The sequence below is a fragment of the Lithobates pipiens genome, unplaced genomic scaffold, assembly GCF_037356315.1.
Source record: "Lithobates pipiens isolate NorthernLeopardFrog02 unplaced genomic scaffold, aLitPip1_a1.2 Scaffold_1, whole genome shotgun sequence".
NCBI classification, from domain to species: Eukaryota; Metazoa; Chordata; class Amphibia; order Anura; family Ranidae; genus Lithobates; species Lithobates pipiens.
Genome location: NW_027507685.1, coordinates 252,647,212 through 252,664,743, shown reverse-complemented (window position 1 = coordinate 252,664,743; position 17,532 = coordinate 252,647,212). Strand labels below are relative to the sequence as shown.

Here is a 17,532-nt window from a genome sequence, read left to right as displayed (position 1 = left end):
TACGGGTATGCCGTCCCTTCAGAGTGCATTGCACCGTTGACATTATCGGCTGTATGTCTCCTAAACCAGTGATGGCGAACCTTGGCACCCCAGATGTTTTGGAACTACATTTCCCATGATGCTCTGGCACTCTGCAGTGTAGTTGAGCATCATGGGAAATGTAGTTCCAAAACATCTGGGGTGCCAAGGTTCGCCATCACTGTCCTAAACCATGCAAGATTCAGACATAATCACTGATTCCTACCTACCTTATGATAAGTTTACCTGTATAAATAAAAATAAATAAATACATTTTAAAAAAGGGGGTTTACTTCCACTTTACAAAAATAAAATTGTAAAAAACATAAAATAAATAAAACAAAACAATAAAAAAACTACTGACACCGTCCACTACTCTACTCTACTGACACCGTCCACTACTCTACTCTACTGACACCGTCCACTACTCTACTCTACTGACACCGTCCACTACTCTACCCTACTGACACCGTCCACTACTCTACCCTACTGACACCGTCCACTACTCTACCCTACTGACACCGTCCACTACTCTACTCTACTGACACCGTCCACTACTCTACTCTACTGACACCGTCCACTACTCTACTCTACTGACACCGTCCACTACTCTACTCTACTGACACCGTCCACTACTCTACTCTACTGACACCGTCCACTACTCTACTCTACTGACACCGTCCACTACTCTACTCTACTGACACCGTCCACTACTCTACTCTACTGACACCGTCCACTACTCTACTCTACTGACACCGTCCACTACTCTACTCTACTGACACCGTCCACTACTCTACTCTACTGACACCGTCCACTACTCTACTCTACTGACACCGTCCACTACTCTACTCTACTGACACCGTCCACTACTCTACCCTACTGACACCGTCCACTACTCTACTCTACTGACACCGTCCACTACTCTACCCTACTGACACCGTCCACTACTCTACCCTACTGACAAAGTTCACTGCCCAATTGACACTAATGACTGACTCCATCCACTATACTAATGACACCGGTCTACTGACACCGTCCTCTGCTCTACTGACACCGTCCACTCCTCTACTGACACCGTCCTCTGCTCTACTGACACCATCCTCTGCTCTACTGACACCGTCCTCTGCTCTACTGACACCATCCACTGCCCTACTGACACCATCCTCTGCCCTCCTGACACCGTCCACTCCTCTACTGACAACGTCCTCTGCTCTACTGAAACCGTCCTCTGCTCTACTGACAACGTCCTCTGCTCTACTGACAACGTCCTCTGCTCTACTGACAACGTCCTCTGCTCTACTGGCACCGTCCTCTGCTCTACTGGCACCGTCCACTACTCTACTGACACTGTCCACTGCCCTTCTGACACCGTCCACTGCCCTACTGACACCGTCCTCTGCTCTACTGACACCGTCCTCTGCTCTACTGACACCGTCCTCTGCTCTACTGACACCGTCCTCTGCTCTACTGACACCGTCCACTGCCCTTCTAACACCATCCACTGCCCTACTGACACCGTCCTCTGCCCTCCTGACACCATCCACTGCTCTACTGACACCGTCCTCTGCCCTACTGACACCATCCTCTGCCCTACTGACACCATCCTCAGCCCTACTGACACTGTCCACTGTTCTACTGACACCGTCCTCTGCTCTACTGACACCGTCCACTGCTCTACTGACACCGTCCTCTGCCCTACTGACACTGTCCACTACTCTACTGACACCGTCCTCAGCCCTACTGACACCGTCCACTCCTCTACTGACAATGTCCTCTGCTCTACTGACAACGTCCTCTGCTCTACTGACACAGTCCTCTGCTCTACTGACACTGTCCACTGCCCTTCTGACACCATCCACTGCCCTACTGACACCATCCTCTGCCCTACTGACACCATCCTCTGCTCTACTGACACCGTACTCTGCTCTTCTGACACCGTCCACTGCCCTACTGACACCGTCCTCTGCCCTCCTGACACCATCCACTGCTCTACTGACACCATCTTCTGCCCTACTGACACCGTCCTCTGCCCTACTGACACCGTCCTCTGCCCTACTGACACCGTCCACTGCTCTACTGACACCGTCCTCTGCTTTACTGACACCGTCCTCTGTTCTACTGACACCGTCCTCTGTTCTACTGACACCATCCACTCCTCTACTGACAACGTCCTCTGCTCTACTGACATCGTCCACTGCTCTACTGACACCGTCCACTGCTCTACTGACACCGTCCACTCCTCTACTGACACCGTGCTCTGCTCTACTGACACCGTCCACTCCTCTACTGACACCGTCCTCTGCTCTACTGACACCGTCCTCTGCTCTACTGACACCGTCCTCTGCTCTACTGACACCATCCACTGCCCTTCTAACACCATCCACTGCCCTTCTAACACCGTCCTCTGCCCTCCTGACACCATCCACTGCTCTACTGACACCATCCACTGCCATACTGACACCGTCCTCAGCCCTACTGACACCGTCCTCAGCCCTACTGACACCGTCCACTGTTCTACTGACACCGTCCTCTGCTCTACTGACACCGTCCACTGCTCTACTGACACCGTCCACTGCCCTTCTGACACCATCCACTGCCCTACGACACCGTCCTCTGCCCTACTGACACTGTCCTCTGCCCTACTGACACCGTCCTCTGCTCTACTGACACCGTCCTCTGCTCTACTGACACCGTCCTCTGCTCTACTGACACTGTCCACTGCCCTACTGACACTGTCCTCTGCTCTACTGACACTGTCCACTGCTCTACTGACACCGTCCTCTGCTCTACTGACACCATCCACTGCCCTACTGACACCTTCCTCTGTCCTGACACCGTCCACTGCCCTACTGACACCATCCACTGCTCTACTGACACCGTCCTCTGCTCTACTGACACCATCCTCTGCTCTACTGACACCGTCCTCTGCCCTACTGACACCGTCCTCTGCCCTACTGACACCATCCACTGCCCTACTGACACCGTCCTCTGCTCTACTGACACCATCCACTGCCCTACTGACACCTTCCTCTGTCCTTCTGACACCGTCCACTGCCCTACTGACACCGTCCTCTGCCCTACTGACACCGTCCTCTGCTATACTGACACTGTCCTCTGCCCTACTGACACCGTCCTCTGCCCTACTGACACCGTCCACTGCTCTACTGACACCATCCACTCCTCTACTGCCCATGTGTGTTTGAGCTTTTGGGTGCACACCCTAATGCAGTAGGATGTGCACACCTATGCCCCAATGAATGATAAAAGTATAGAATGTCCCCTCACCCCCCTTCTCTGGACTACATGTCCCATGATTCCAAGTGCCATGCCCCGTCTGGTCCTCTTTGGTATCCTTTTGCTCGTTTGTAGTCTATCTGCTGGGAGTGTGCACATAGGGATAGCTTTCTTTTACCACTTCAATACCGGGCACTTACACCCCCTTCCTGCCCAGGCCAATTTTCAGCTTTCAGCGCTCTCACACTTTGAATGAAAACTGCTCGGTCATGCAACATTCATCCCACATGAAATTTTTATTATTTTGTTCACACACTTTTTGTCATATGTTTTTGGAAAATTAAGAAATTATATTAACTGGTGTGGCGGTCATCAGGTACACTGACTAGTGACAGTCCAAAAAAATATATAATATTATAATACATTCATAATTTTTTTGTATTTTTTTTTTTACCCATTTTACTTTTTTTTTTTTTTAACACACTATGTCCAGAACAATATAATGTTACCATAGTAATATTGTACTACTCTTGGGAAGTGATCAGAATTTCTTTTTCTTTTTCTTTTTACACAATATGTTTGCATACTGTATGCAAGCAACGAATTTCATTGCTATAAGCAAGCATTTTACTGAATGAAAGTGCTTAATTCAGGTTCTTTTGTTTTGATTAGCTGTGATTGGCCAGAGCTAATCACATGGTGCAGATGGGCTGTGATCAGCCCTGTTTGTACCATGTGATCACACTGACCAATCATAGCTAGAAACACAATTGCATACAAGGGATGACTTGAAAGGGACTCTAACCATTGTTTACAACTGTCATGTGACCTGCTATGATTGGTTACAGCAGTCGCATGGTACTGGCAGCGGGCCGATACACTGATCTGTCATAAGCTGTGGATGCAGCCGGTGACTAGAAATGGGCCGAACACCCCCCTGTTCAGTTTGCAGCAGAACTCCCGAAGAGGGAATATGTTCTAACCTGAACAGCGAAAACCATTGAAGTCTATGAGAGCCGAAAATGTCCATTTATTTTGAAGGCGTATATGCAAGTAATTTGCCATAAAAGGGGTATGGGGATCTGGGTACTGTCCTGGGGACATAAACACACACACATATATATATATATATATATATATATATATATATATTTTTTTTAAACAATCGTTTTTTCAGGAACAATGATGATTAACGTGCAACAATACAAATTAAAAATGTGTTAAAAATAGTGCCTGGGGGGTCCCCTTAACCACTTCAGCTCCGGACCAATAAACACCTTAAGGACCAGAGGTCTTTTTGCAATTTCGCACTGCGCTGCTTTAACTGGTAATTGCGCGGTCATGCAATATTGCACCCAAACGAAATTTGCGTCCTTTTCTTCCCACAAATAGAGCTTTCTTTTGATGGTATTTGATTGCCTCTGCGATTTTTTTTTTTTGCGATATAAATGGAAAAAGAGCGAAAATTTTGAAAAAAAAAAGATATTTTCTTCTTTTTGTTATAAGAAAATTCGAATAAACTAAATTGTGCCTATAAAGTGGTGCATCTGTAGCATGCATATAACATGCTACAGCAAAAATGACATTTCTAAAGAAAAAGAAAACAATTTAAATTACATTTAAAATGACTCGCAGTTACAATTGCTGGCACCCGGCTATTGAAGAAAGAAAAAAAAAACATTCCATGGGGTCCCCCCAAAATCCAAACCAGACCCTTATCAGTCCCGTCAGGTCAGGAAAGGGGAGGGGATAAGCGAGGTGGCCTGATATGGTTCAGGAAGGGGGACCCCATGTTTTTTTTCTTAATTCTGTCATAAGGTTCCCCTTAACCACTTCAATACACTGCTTTATATATACACACACTACACTGACTGCACTATATACTCTGAACTGTATTATTTATACTATACTACATAGTTAGATAGTATGTGAGGTTGAAAAAAGACACAAGTCCAACCTATGTGTGTGATTATATGTCAGTATTACATTGTATATCCCTGTATGTTGCGGTCGTTCAGGTGCTTATCTAACAGTTTTTTGAAACTATCGATGCCCCCCGCTGAGACCACCGCCTGTGGAAGGGAATTCCACATCCTTGCCGCTCTTACAATAAAGAACCCTCTACATAGTTTAAGATTAAACCTCTTTTCTTCATAATTTAATGAGTGGCCACGAGTCTTGTTAAACTCCTTTCCACAGAAAAGTTTTCTCCCTATTGTGGGGTCACCAGTACGGTATTTGTATATTGAAATCATATCCCCTCTCAAGCGTCTCTTCTCCAGAGAGAATAAGTTCAGAGCTCCCAACCTTTCCTCATTACTAATATCCTCCAGTCCCTTTATTATCTTTGTTGCCCTTCGTTTTAGTCGCTCCATTTCCAGTACCTCCTTCCTGAGGACTGGTGCCCAGAACTGGACAGTATACTCCAGGTGCGGCCGGACCAGAGTCTTGTAGAGCGGGAGAATTATCATTTTATCTCTGGAGTTGATCCCGTTTTAATGCCAAGATTCTGTTTGCTTTGTTAGCAGCAGCTTAGCATTGCTGAGCCTATCATCTACTAGGACCCCCAGGTCCTTCTCCATCCTAGATTCCCCCAGAGGTTCTCCCCCCAGTGTATAGATTGCATACTGACTGCACTACTTTTTTTTACAGACACTTTTTTTTTTAAATTCAGCTCTAAATGGGGAAACCTATTGACAGCTCAGGACTCATCGGTTGTTAAGGATGCGGCGGCTGGCTTCCTGGGCCCGCTCCTTACCAACCAGCTTACACTGCACCCTGCAGAATGACCTGTGCCCCTGCAAATTCAGGTGTTCAGCAAACGGCTGAACAGGCAGATGTTCTGCCGAAACTCATGCTTGGGCCGAACCGGTCACTCATCCCTAATGGTGACAGATTGCGTCGCTGCATGGCCCGATTCGGGAGGACATCGACAAAAGGTTCCCGCCGGCGTCAACCGGTCAGTTAATTAAATAATGAATTGAATTAAAACCTTCATGTACAGGACATTATACCTATAGTGGAGCCAGAGGAAGGCAAAAAAAAAACCCTGGCAGTATGGTCATATTTGCTCTACCTGGGGGAAAAAAAAATCCTTTCTGGTCCACCAAGGCAATTGGATAGTCCCTGGATCAACAATCTCTGATTTTCCCCTTAACATTCTAACCAGGCCTTTAAGTGTTTAGCCTGGGGGTGGCCACAACAAGCCACATATCTTCTTACATTGGTAAGCACATGATTAGATTGGCTTCAAAAAAGGTTGGGGGTCAGGGGGGACAGAGCACTGCACCCCGACCCCACCCACGTGTGACATTAGTGAATCAACATTCGCTATTATCTTCCTGCTTCTCCTTCCGACCAATCAGGACAGGAAGCGGGTCTTAAAACACCAGTTGTCACTGATTGGTGGGGTACCTTGCAAGGAGGGCAGCAAGCAGCAAAAGTTGGAGTCCTCCACTTCACGCAAAAACGACCCTTGAAATTTAAAGATCGGGTCACGTGCACTTTATGTTTTTTTGTTTTTAATTTTTTGTTTGGCTTTACCCTTCAGTGACCACAATGGATAAAGCCAGTGTTTTGTAGGTGAGGGAAGGAATATAACTGCATTGTATGTAACGGCTAGTTTTGTCCACAATGCACTGCAGCTTGGTGCTGTCAGTAATGAAGCATTGGTTGCTGCTGTACACTGTAGAAAATCTTTTTTTTCTGTTTTAAAGGGGTTGTAAAGGTAAATGTTTTTTCACCTTAATGCATTCTATGCATTAAGGTGAAAAAACATCTGACAGTGCCTGCGCCCCTAGCCCCCCCGTTTTACTTACCTGACCCCTCAAAAGTACCACGCTCGTCCCCCAACGTCCTTTCCACCGTTCAGCCTGGCCGCTGATTGGCTGGAGAGGATGGATGGAAAGCAGCGCAGCCATTGGCTCGCGCTGCTGTCAATCACATCCACTGACGCGGATCGCCGGGGGGCGGGGCCGTGTGATACAGCGATTGGCTATAGCCGCCGGCAGTATAACGGGAGCACGCCCACAGATGCTTCTCACCATGCGAGGGAGCTCGCATGAATGTGAGAAGTACCTGCGGGAGGAAGCAGAGACAGCCGCCGAGGGACCCCAGAAGAGCAGGTTCGGGGCCACTCTGTGCAAAACGAGCTGCACAGTGGAGGTAAGTACAACATGTTTGTTATTTGAAAAAAAAATAAAAAATCACTTTACAATCCCTTTAATATTAGATGGAATTCCATAAGGTCCTCCATTATATGGAGCATTGATGCCCCCTTGTGGAAACAGTGAAGAAATAAGCACAAAATTATAGACAGAGCAAAGGCTGTAAAAAGAAATACATTATACAAATAAATGTTACATAAGAAAAAAAAAATAATCTTGTCACTTTGTTTCATCAGCAACCTTGCAAACATCAGAATCAGAGAACATATGCTTGACACATTGCAAGAGTATATATATATATATATATATATATATATGTAGCGCCGGTCCTCCTGATGAGTACCCGCTATGTCTGTAAATTTTGTTTTTGCCCAAAACTATAGTTAAAGTGGTTGTAAACCCTTACAAACCACTCTGACCTACAGGTAAGCCTAGATTAAGGCTTACCTGTAGGTCCAAGAAATATCTCCTAAACCTATATGGTTTAGGAGATATTTGCCCGAAAACAGCGGAGGCGCACTGAGCGCGGCATTCTCAACGACGAAGCTGCCGTGCGTGTCGGCTCCCGTGCGCATGCGCGGGAGTGACGTCATCGCGGCTTCGCCGAATGACAGCAGCGGAGCTGCGAGACCCCACCAAGAAGATGGATGCGGCGGACTACAGGGGACAGCGGTGACTTCACTGGCTCCTGTGTCAGGTAAGTGACACATAATGGATTACTATGCGATGCGATGCATAGTAGTCCATTATGCTTTGCCTTTGCAGGGAATGAAAGAGGAAGTAAACTCATCAGGGTTTACTTCCTCTTTAAGTTTTGGGGTTAATTGTGCTAAATTATGCTTTGGCATCAGTTTGGCTGGGCTGTATTGAGGGTCTGCCTGGTCATAGGTGGGGTTTGCACCTGTGAGAGGCATTAGAACGCAGTCTGGTTGGACGCATTGGGTACCAATCTCTCTCTCGGAGCCAATCAGTGGGCGTTTGTTTCGCTGTGTATTACGGGAAAGGGTACTTAAGGTGCTGAAGTCACGTGGTTCTGGGTTCCGGTCCCAAAGTTGTTGCTGACTCCATGGTCCTGACCAGCCCCCAAAGGCCCTCATGGCCCGGGGTGCGGATCCATCCATTTCCGAGCCTCGGAACTGGCTAGTTCGAGGCGCAGTAACTGGAAGGAGGATTCTAAGGTGCTCCGGTGCCATCTCGGGTTTGCAGAGGCCCAGCAACTCTACACGCAACCAGGGGAGGACTCTTCAGTAAGAGGGCCACACACGAGGCTGGCTGCTCGGTAAGAGCCTGGAAGCTGAGCTGCTATGGATATCGATTGAATCCACAATTCTTACGGTATCGACGGACCGGCTGCAAGATACTGGTACAGTAAGAAAAGTTCCTACCTCTATCCTTCCGTTTGCAACTAAGTTTTTCAACCAAGTCTGAGAGAGAGACTTTGCAAAGCTAGAATCACTTGTTGGCTGCTAGATCCAAGCTCAAGGATTTATCCAACAGTTAAAGAATCCAGTTGCGAGTGGCTATTCCCTGGATTGTGTACAGAAAGACTTTTATTGAAGTCAGCAGTTCCAAGCACCTGAGCTAAACTTTACCCTGATACCCTCTATTCCCAACAAAGACACTGAGTTTGTTCAACCGGTTTATGCAAATACAAATCCTAGAAAGGAACTCAAGTGTCGATCTCTACAGTTACTGGGTCATCAACCCTGGGAACCCCTAGACAAGAATAACGAGTGATGAGCCGGTGGAGGTAATCGGTAAGCCCAGAAAAATTCAGCCGCTCCTTCGGGGATCGTTAAAAAGTTAATTTCAGTATTTAAATTCAAAAAGCAAAACTCATATTATGTAGATTCATTACACACAAAGTGATCTATTTCGAGCATTTCTTTCTTTTAAGTTTTGATGATTTGTGGCTCACAGCTAGTGAAAACTAAAAAATTCAGTATCTCAGAAAATTAGAATATTACATAAGACCAAAAAAAAAAAAAAAGGATTTTTAATACAGAAATGTTGGCTCAGTGAAAAGTCTGTCCATGTACAGTATAGTATGCACTCAATACTTGGTCGGGGCTCCTTTTGCATGAATTACGGCATCAATGCGGCGTGGCATGGAGGTGATCAGCCTGTGGCACTGATGAGGTGTTATAGAAGTCCAGGTTGCTTTGATAGCGGCCTTCAGATCATCTGCCTTGTTGGGTCTGGTGTCTCTCATCTTCCTCTTGACAATACCCCACAGATTCTCTATGGGGGTTTAGGTCGGGCGAGTTTGCTGGCCAATCAAGCACAGTGATACCATGATCATGTGACCAGGTTTCGGTAGTTTTGGCAGTGTGGGCAGGTGCTGATAACTGAAATCTGCATCTTCATAAAGCAGAGGGAAGCATGAAGTGCTCTAGAATTTCCTGGTAGAGGGCTGCGCTGACTTTGGACTTGATAAAACACAGAGGACCAACACCAGCGGATGACACGACTCCCCAAATCATCACTGACTGTGGAAACGTCACACTGGACCTCATGCAACATGGATTCCGTGCCTCTCCGCTCTTCCTCCAGACTCCGGGACCTTCATTTCCAAATGAAATGCAAAATCTAATTTCATCCGAAAAAAGAGGACTTTGGACCACTGAGCAACAGTCCTGTCCTTTTTCTCCTCAGTCTAGGTAAGACGCTTCTGACGTCTCTGGTTCAGGAGTGACTTGACACAAGGAATGTGACAGTTGTAGCCCATGTCCTGGATACGTCTGTGTGTGGTGACTCTTGAATCACTGACACCGGCCATAGTCCACTCCTTGTAAATCTCCCCTAAATACTTGAATGGCCTTTCCTTCACAAACCTCTCAAGGCTGTGGTTATCCCTGTTGCTTGTGCACCTTTTTTCTACCACATTTTCCTTCCACTCAACTTTACATTAATATGCTTGGATACAGCACTCTGTGAACAGCCAACTTCTTTAGCAATTACCTTTTGCGACTTACACTCCTTGTGGAGGGTGTCAATGATTGTATTCAGGACAACTGTCAAGCCAGCAGTCTTTCCCATGATTGTGTAACCTACTGAACCAGACTAAGAGACCATTTAACCTCTTCCCGACTGCCGCATATAGATTTACCCCCACAATATACTCCGCACCCCTCTCATGTCATACTACCCACCATACACTCCACATCCCTCTCATGTCATACTACCCCCCCACCATACACCCCCCCCACCATACACTCCGCACCCCTCTCATGTACATACTACCCCCACCATACACTCCACACCCCTCTCATGTCATAACACCCCTTGCCATACACTCCACACCCCTCTCATGTCATACTACCCCCCACCATACACTCCACACCCCTCTCATGTCATACTACCCCCACCATACACTCCACACCCCTCTCATGTCATACTACCCCACCTCCATACACTCCACACCCCTCTCATGTCATACTACACCCACCATACACTCCGCACCCCTCTCATGTCACACTACCCCACCTCCATACACTCCACACCCCTCTCATGTCATACTACCCCCCCCCCACCATACACTCCACACCCCTCTCATGTAATACTACCCCCCCACCATACACTCCATACCCCTCTGTCATACTACCCCCCACTATACACTCCGCACCCCTCTCATGTCATACTACCCCCCACCATACACTCCGCACCCCTCTCATGTCATAATACCCCTTGCCATACACTCCACACCCCTCTCATGTCATACTACCCCACCTCCATACCCCTCTCATGTCACATTACCCCCACCATACACTCCACATCCCTCTCATGTCATACTACCCCCCACCATACACTTCACACCCCTCTCATGTCATACAACCCCCCACCATACACTCCGCACCCCTCTCATGTCATACTACCTCCCCACCATACACTCCGCACCCCTCTCATATCATACTACCCCCCACCATACACTCTGCACCCCTCTCATGTCATACTACCCCCCCACCATACACTCCACACCCCTCTCATGTCATACAACCCCCCCACCATACACTCCGCACCCCTCTCATATCATACTACCCCCCACCATACACTCCACACCCCTCTCATGTCATACTATCCCCCACCATACACTCCGCACCCTTCTCATGTCATACTACCCACCTCCATACACTTCGCACCCCTTTGATGTCATACTACCCCCCCACCATACACTCCACACCCCTCTCATGTCATACTACCTCCCCACCATACACTCCACACCCCTCTCATGTCATACTACCTCCCCGCCATACACTCCACACCCCTCTCATGTACATACTACCCTCCACCATACACTCTGCACCCCTCTCATGCCATACTACCCACCTCCATACACTCCGCAACCTCTCATGTACATACTATTCACCCCCATACACTCCGCACCCCTCTCATGTACATACATCCCATCACTATACACTAAGCACCCTTCTCATGTTATACTACCCCCACCATACACTCCGCACCCCTCTCATGTACATACTACCCAACTCCATAGACTCCGCACCCCTGTTATGTATATACTACTCCCACATACACTCTGCACCCCTCTCATGTACATACTACCCACCCCCATACAGTCCACACCCCTCTTATGTACATACTACCGCCACATACACTCTGCACCCCTCTAATGTACATACTACCCACTGTCATACCCTCCCCTTTTCTCTCCTATACCATTCTACAGTGCCATAATAGCATCATGGGCAAAGTAATGCACTGGGGCCCCTACTAGGGAGGTGGTGACCTGTGGCATATAGTGACCATGGCTCAATTATGCTACATATTGGGCATGGCTTTTTAGTCTGATTAGAAATTTTATTTTGATTATTAATTAATTTTTTATTATTATTTAACCTTTTTTTGGTGAGAGTTTTTTGGCTTCTTTGGTGAGACCCCTGAAGTCTCACTTTTTAGACCAAGAAAGGGACTGAGGAAACACATTCCCAAACCCCTTTCTCTGCAGCCTCAGCTGCAATGCAGATGAATGAACAGGAGACAGCGGCTCCTCTCCATTCATAAACCGAAGCACAGTAAACACAGTCATGGCATATTTACCAGCCCCTTTTCCTGAAGATCTCCCACAGCAGTCAGTGGGAGAGAAGAGGAGGGAAGCCAGCAGCGCTGTCGGGGGACATATAGTTATTTTTTATTGCTTGAATTATTTTTCTCATTATGGACGTGACTGGGGCGTCATGTCTAAGTTTTGGCTAAGGCCTCACAAAGTCTAGAGCCGCCTCTGTTTGCATAGTTCTGGTGAAGTGATCTCCTGCCCTACAGTACATGTATAGTTCTAATGAAGTGATCCCCTGCCTTACAGTATGTGCATAGTTCTGGTGGAGTGATCTCTTGCCAAACAATATATGCATATTTCTAGTGAAGTGATCTCCTGCCCTATAGTACATGCATAGTTCTGGTGGAGTGATCTCCTGCCCTACAGTACATACATAGTTCTGGGGGAGTGATCTCCTGCCTACAGTACATGCATAGTTCTGGTGGAGTGATCTCCTGCCAAGCAGTACATGCATAGTTCTGGGGGAGTGATCTCATGCTCTACAGTACATGCATAGTTCTGGTGGAGTGATCTCATGCCCTACAGTACATGCATAGTTCTGGTGGAGTGATCTCCTGCCCTATAGTACATGCATAGTTCTGGTGGAGTGATCTCATGCCCTACAGTACATGCATAGTTCTGGTGGAGTGATCTCCTGCCCTATAGTACATGCATAGCTCTGGTGGAGTGATCTCATGCCCTACAGTACATGCATAGTTCTGGTGGAGTGATCTCCTGCCCTACAGTACATGCATAGTTCTGGTGGAGTGATCTCATGCCCTACAGTACATGCATAGTTCTGGTGGAGTGATCTCCTGCCCTACAATACATGCATAGTTCTGGTGAAGTGATCTCCTGCCCTACAGTACATGCATAGTTCTGGGGGAGTGATCTCATGCCCTACAGTATGTGCATATTTCCTGGAGAAGTGATCTCCTGCCCTACAGTACATGTATAGTTCTAATGAAGTGATCCCCTGCCTTACAGTATGTGCATAGTTCTGGTGGAGTGATCTTTTGCCAAACAATATATGTATATTTCTAGTGAAGTGATCCCCTGCCCTATAGTATGTGCATAGTTCTGGTGAAGGGGTCTCTTGCCTTACAATATATGCATAGTTCAGTGAGTGACATAGGAGGGTGGCTCTTAGCCCACGTACACACGGTAGGAGATTTTGCCAACCAAATCCGTCGGATTTAGTCCGACGGATTGTGTCCGAAACTGTTGCATACACATGGTCGGGCCAAGTTGGCGAAAAATCCGATCTTTCAGAACGTGATGACGTAATTTCGTTACGATGGGACTACATTCAGGGTAGTAGCCAATAGCTTTCATGTAGGAATTTGATCTGAGCATGCGTGGCACTTGGTCCGATCAAAATGCCCTACATCAAAGCTATTGGCTACTAGTCCCATCCTAATGAAATTACGTCATCACGTTCTGAAAGATCGGATTTTTCGACAACTTAGTCCGACCGTGTGTATGCAACAGTTTCGGACAAGTTCCGACGGACAAAATCCGACGGATTTGGTTGTCGAAATCTCCGACCGTGTGTATAGGGGCTTAGTGTCAAAGTCAATAATAAAGAACTTGCTTACTTCGACTAAATCCAGAGAATAGCCATTCACAGCTGGATGTTCACTCAAGTTGGACAGTCCCTCTCTCACAAGGCCTAGCAGCCAACAAGGTGCTAAAATCAGGAATAAGTCTATTCCACAGATATTATTGTAGAACATGTAGGAAACTAGTGACATCCGCATCTTAAGTACCCTCACCCAGAAAGCACAGCAAGAGTGACACTCCCACTGGGCTGGCTCCGAGAGAAAGTAACCTTAAAGCACCCAACCAGACTGGTTCCATGCCTGCCAGAAGAGACAGTGCCCCCTGTGGCCAGGCTGAACACCCTATAGTCCAGTCAGACTGATGCTGAGGTCCAAATTTGGAAAAATTATACCCAAACCAAACTGCAGTTCAGGGGTAACATTAAATTTCAAAAACATAGCGCGTGCTTTTCAGGAGCCGGTGCTACATATATAAACAATCTCAGGCTTTCATTTACTTCCGCTGGGCCAGATGTGGTATCATAACATCGCGCCCGGGCCTCTGAGGGTCATAGAGACTGCCGGGGACCATCTGGCCCTTGGTTCTCTATATGGCTAACTTCAGGCACTGGCGGATTCCTTCCTATGTGTTCGGCGAGACGGTAGAAGCACAGGAGGGCAGCGGGAGGGGGGAACATCCCCTCCCACCTGTAAGAACGATCAAGCAGCTGAACAGTGTGAATGGTGTGATTTCCTGCAATAGTTTGTGTCTCTGCCCCTCCCACAATGGGGAGATTTCCTGCAGGAAGATCGCTCCCCTGGATAGATAAGTACAAGAATCAGACTTGGGATAACACTATAGTGTACATGACAAAAACCAAAGATTTGGGAGAAGCTTTATAACATTATTTCTACAATTTGTTTTCTTAGGTGAAGTTTTACCCTCTCCTGTCATTTATCCTTTGAACAGACTCCATTGTACATTGAAGGGATGGGAGGCCAACATCACCTTCCCATAGGCCCCTTCTCCAAGTTTTCTATGGATGGTAAAATCTTGCAACATAACCTCTGTCTCCTCCTCTGTGCTGGATGAGTCCAATGAAATTGTCTCATGGACCATGTTGTCAGGCATTGGAGAATCTAAAGATTTCTCTTCTCTGTCCTCGTCCTCACTGGATGGGATCCCTTCTCTGTCCTCGTCCTCACTGGATGGGATCCCTTCTCTGTCCTCGTCCTCCCTGGATGGGATCCCTTCTCTGTCCTTGTCCTCACTGGATGGGATCCCTTCTCTGTCCTCATTCTCACTGGATGGGATCCATTCTCTGTCCTTATCCTCACTGGATGGGATCCCTTCTCTGTCCTCGTCCTCCCTGGATGGGATCCCTTCTCTGTCCTTGTCCTCACTGGATGGGATCCCTTCTCTGTCCTCATTCTCACTGGATGGGATCCCTTCTCTGTCCTCATCCTTGGTGGATGGGATCACTTCCATTTCCTCATCCTTTATGGTTTCATCCTGCGGCGTTGGCCCAGCCTGTGTGGTGATTGAAGCCACTGGGGTTTCGTCACTCTCACTGAAGGATGAAACCACTGGAGTCGGCTCTGTTTTGTCGGTGGTTGGGTCATTGTTTGCTTCTGCAGAGAATAAAAAAAAAAAATATTATTTATTTTCCTGGTATTTACACATCATTTATTGATGTTATACCGAATGACATATAGAATGGTTGTAAACCTCAGACATGAAATATGTGCAATAATTTAGTTTATAATTGGGCTGTCTGTCAGGTCTGTGCATCTCCTTCACACCTGATACCTGTCACTTCACACCTGTCACCTTCAAATCGGATTGGCTGCCCAATGGTCAACTGAAGAGTCGGTCAACTAACAAATGCTGCTGCTAATTGCAAGTCATTGTCTCAGTATTTCCTATCCTGCTACAGGAAGGATCCCAATGGAGAGATTTCCCTTCATTATCTGTTCTGTATACACAGCAAGACTTGGGAAGAAATATTTCAGTACCCTCCTAGACCGTTGTCACCGAGAGCCGTGTCCCCATCAGAAGATTTCCCCTCTATTCCTGTCCTGCTGGATCTTCCATCACTTTCCCTCCTGGTGTCATTGGTGATCATATAGAGAGGATGAATCTCCCTAAAGCCCCGTACACACGAGAGGACTTATGTCCGACAGACTTCCGAAGGAGTTCTGCCGGAGTTCTGCCGGAGTTCCGACAGAGTTCTGACGGACTTTCCGAATGAGCGGACTTGGCCACACACAATCACACTAAACTCCGACGGATTCGAACGTGATGACGTACGACTGGACTCGAGTAAGGAAGTTCATAGCCAGTAGCCAATAGCTGCCCTAGCGTCGGTTTTAGTCCGTCGGAATAGCATACACACGAGCAAATTTTTCGAAGGGACCGGGTCCGGCAGAGTTCCGGCGGAAAAATTTGAAGCATGTTCCATATTCTAAAGTCCGTCAGACTTTGGCAAATCAAAAGTCCGTTGCAGCCCACACACGATCGAATAGTCTGACGGAATCAGTCCGTCGGACTTTGGATGTTGAAAAGTCCACTCGTGTGTACGCGGCATAATGGAGACCTGACAGGGCTTCTAACACTTCCCTTCTCTATGCAGTGACTAGGTGTATATAGCAGTGACCTCAGTGTATATATGTGGGTAGGGATGAGCTTCGTGTTCGAGTCGAACGTACGTTCAACTCGAACATTGGCTGTTCGGCGAATTCCGAACGTTTGGGCCGTTCGCGTCAAAATTCGAGTGACGCGCGCGCGGACCACAATGCACTGCGGTGGCGCAGTGCATTGCTGCCCCATGATTGGCCAAGCATGCACTGTGACCCCGCATGCTTGGCCAATCGAAGCGCCGGCAGCGAGGAGAGCCATCATAACTCAGGCTGTGTAGTGCACGCCCCACACTATATAAGTCCGCCTTTGAGGCGGCCTCGTGTAGTGTGTTATTTAGCATCTGAAGCAGTGGGTGTTCTGTGTACCTTCAACACAGTACACACCATTTTTTAAAATAAAAATTAAAGCGCCCATGTCCCCATGTGCTCGCATGTGCCACACATGTGAGGTATCGCCGAGAATGTTAGAGCGAGAGCAATAATTCTAGTCCTAGACCTCCTCTGCAACTCAAAACATGTAACCAGTAAAAAAAAAATTAAAGCGTCGCCTATGGGGATTTTTTAAGTAGCGACGTTTGGCGCCATTCCACGGGCATGTGCAATTTTGAAGAGTGACATGTTTGATATCTATTTACTCAGCATAACTTCATCTTTCACTTTATGCAAACATTGGGCTAACAAGTGGTTAATAATAGAGCTTGCAGTCAGTAGTGTTAGGAGATAGTGCGTGCTGTCTGCGTGCTCTGTACCCAGTACATACCGCTATAATATAGGGCAGGCCCCTACTTTCAAACATCCAACTTACAAACATCTCCTACTTGCAAACGCAAGGAGACAGCAGCGAGTGAGATGGAAAAAGATGGACGACAAAACAAATTAT

The 17,532-nt window shown here is 47.3% G+C and overlaps 1 protein-coding gene across 16 annotated transcripts in view; it reads right to left on the bottom strand.

Annotated features, from left to right (window-relative positions):
- Window positions 1-14,892: 14,892 nt before the first annotated feature.
- LOC143986708 (uncharacterized) overlaps window positions 14,893-17,532 on the bottom strand; it is a 123,356-nt gene continuing 120,716 nt past the window's right edge. For all 16 annotated transcript variants that reach the window (XR_013276566.1, XM_077485118.1, XM_077485138.1 and 13 more), the window contains one exon: window positions 14,893-15,644. Coding sequence is in view for 9 of the 16 variants with exons in the window: in XM_077485118.1 (XP_077341244.1) it covers window positions 14,968-15,501 (534 nt within the window). In the remaining 7 variants the exon portion in view is untranslated. The remainder of the gene's footprint in view (window positions 15,645-17,532) is intronic.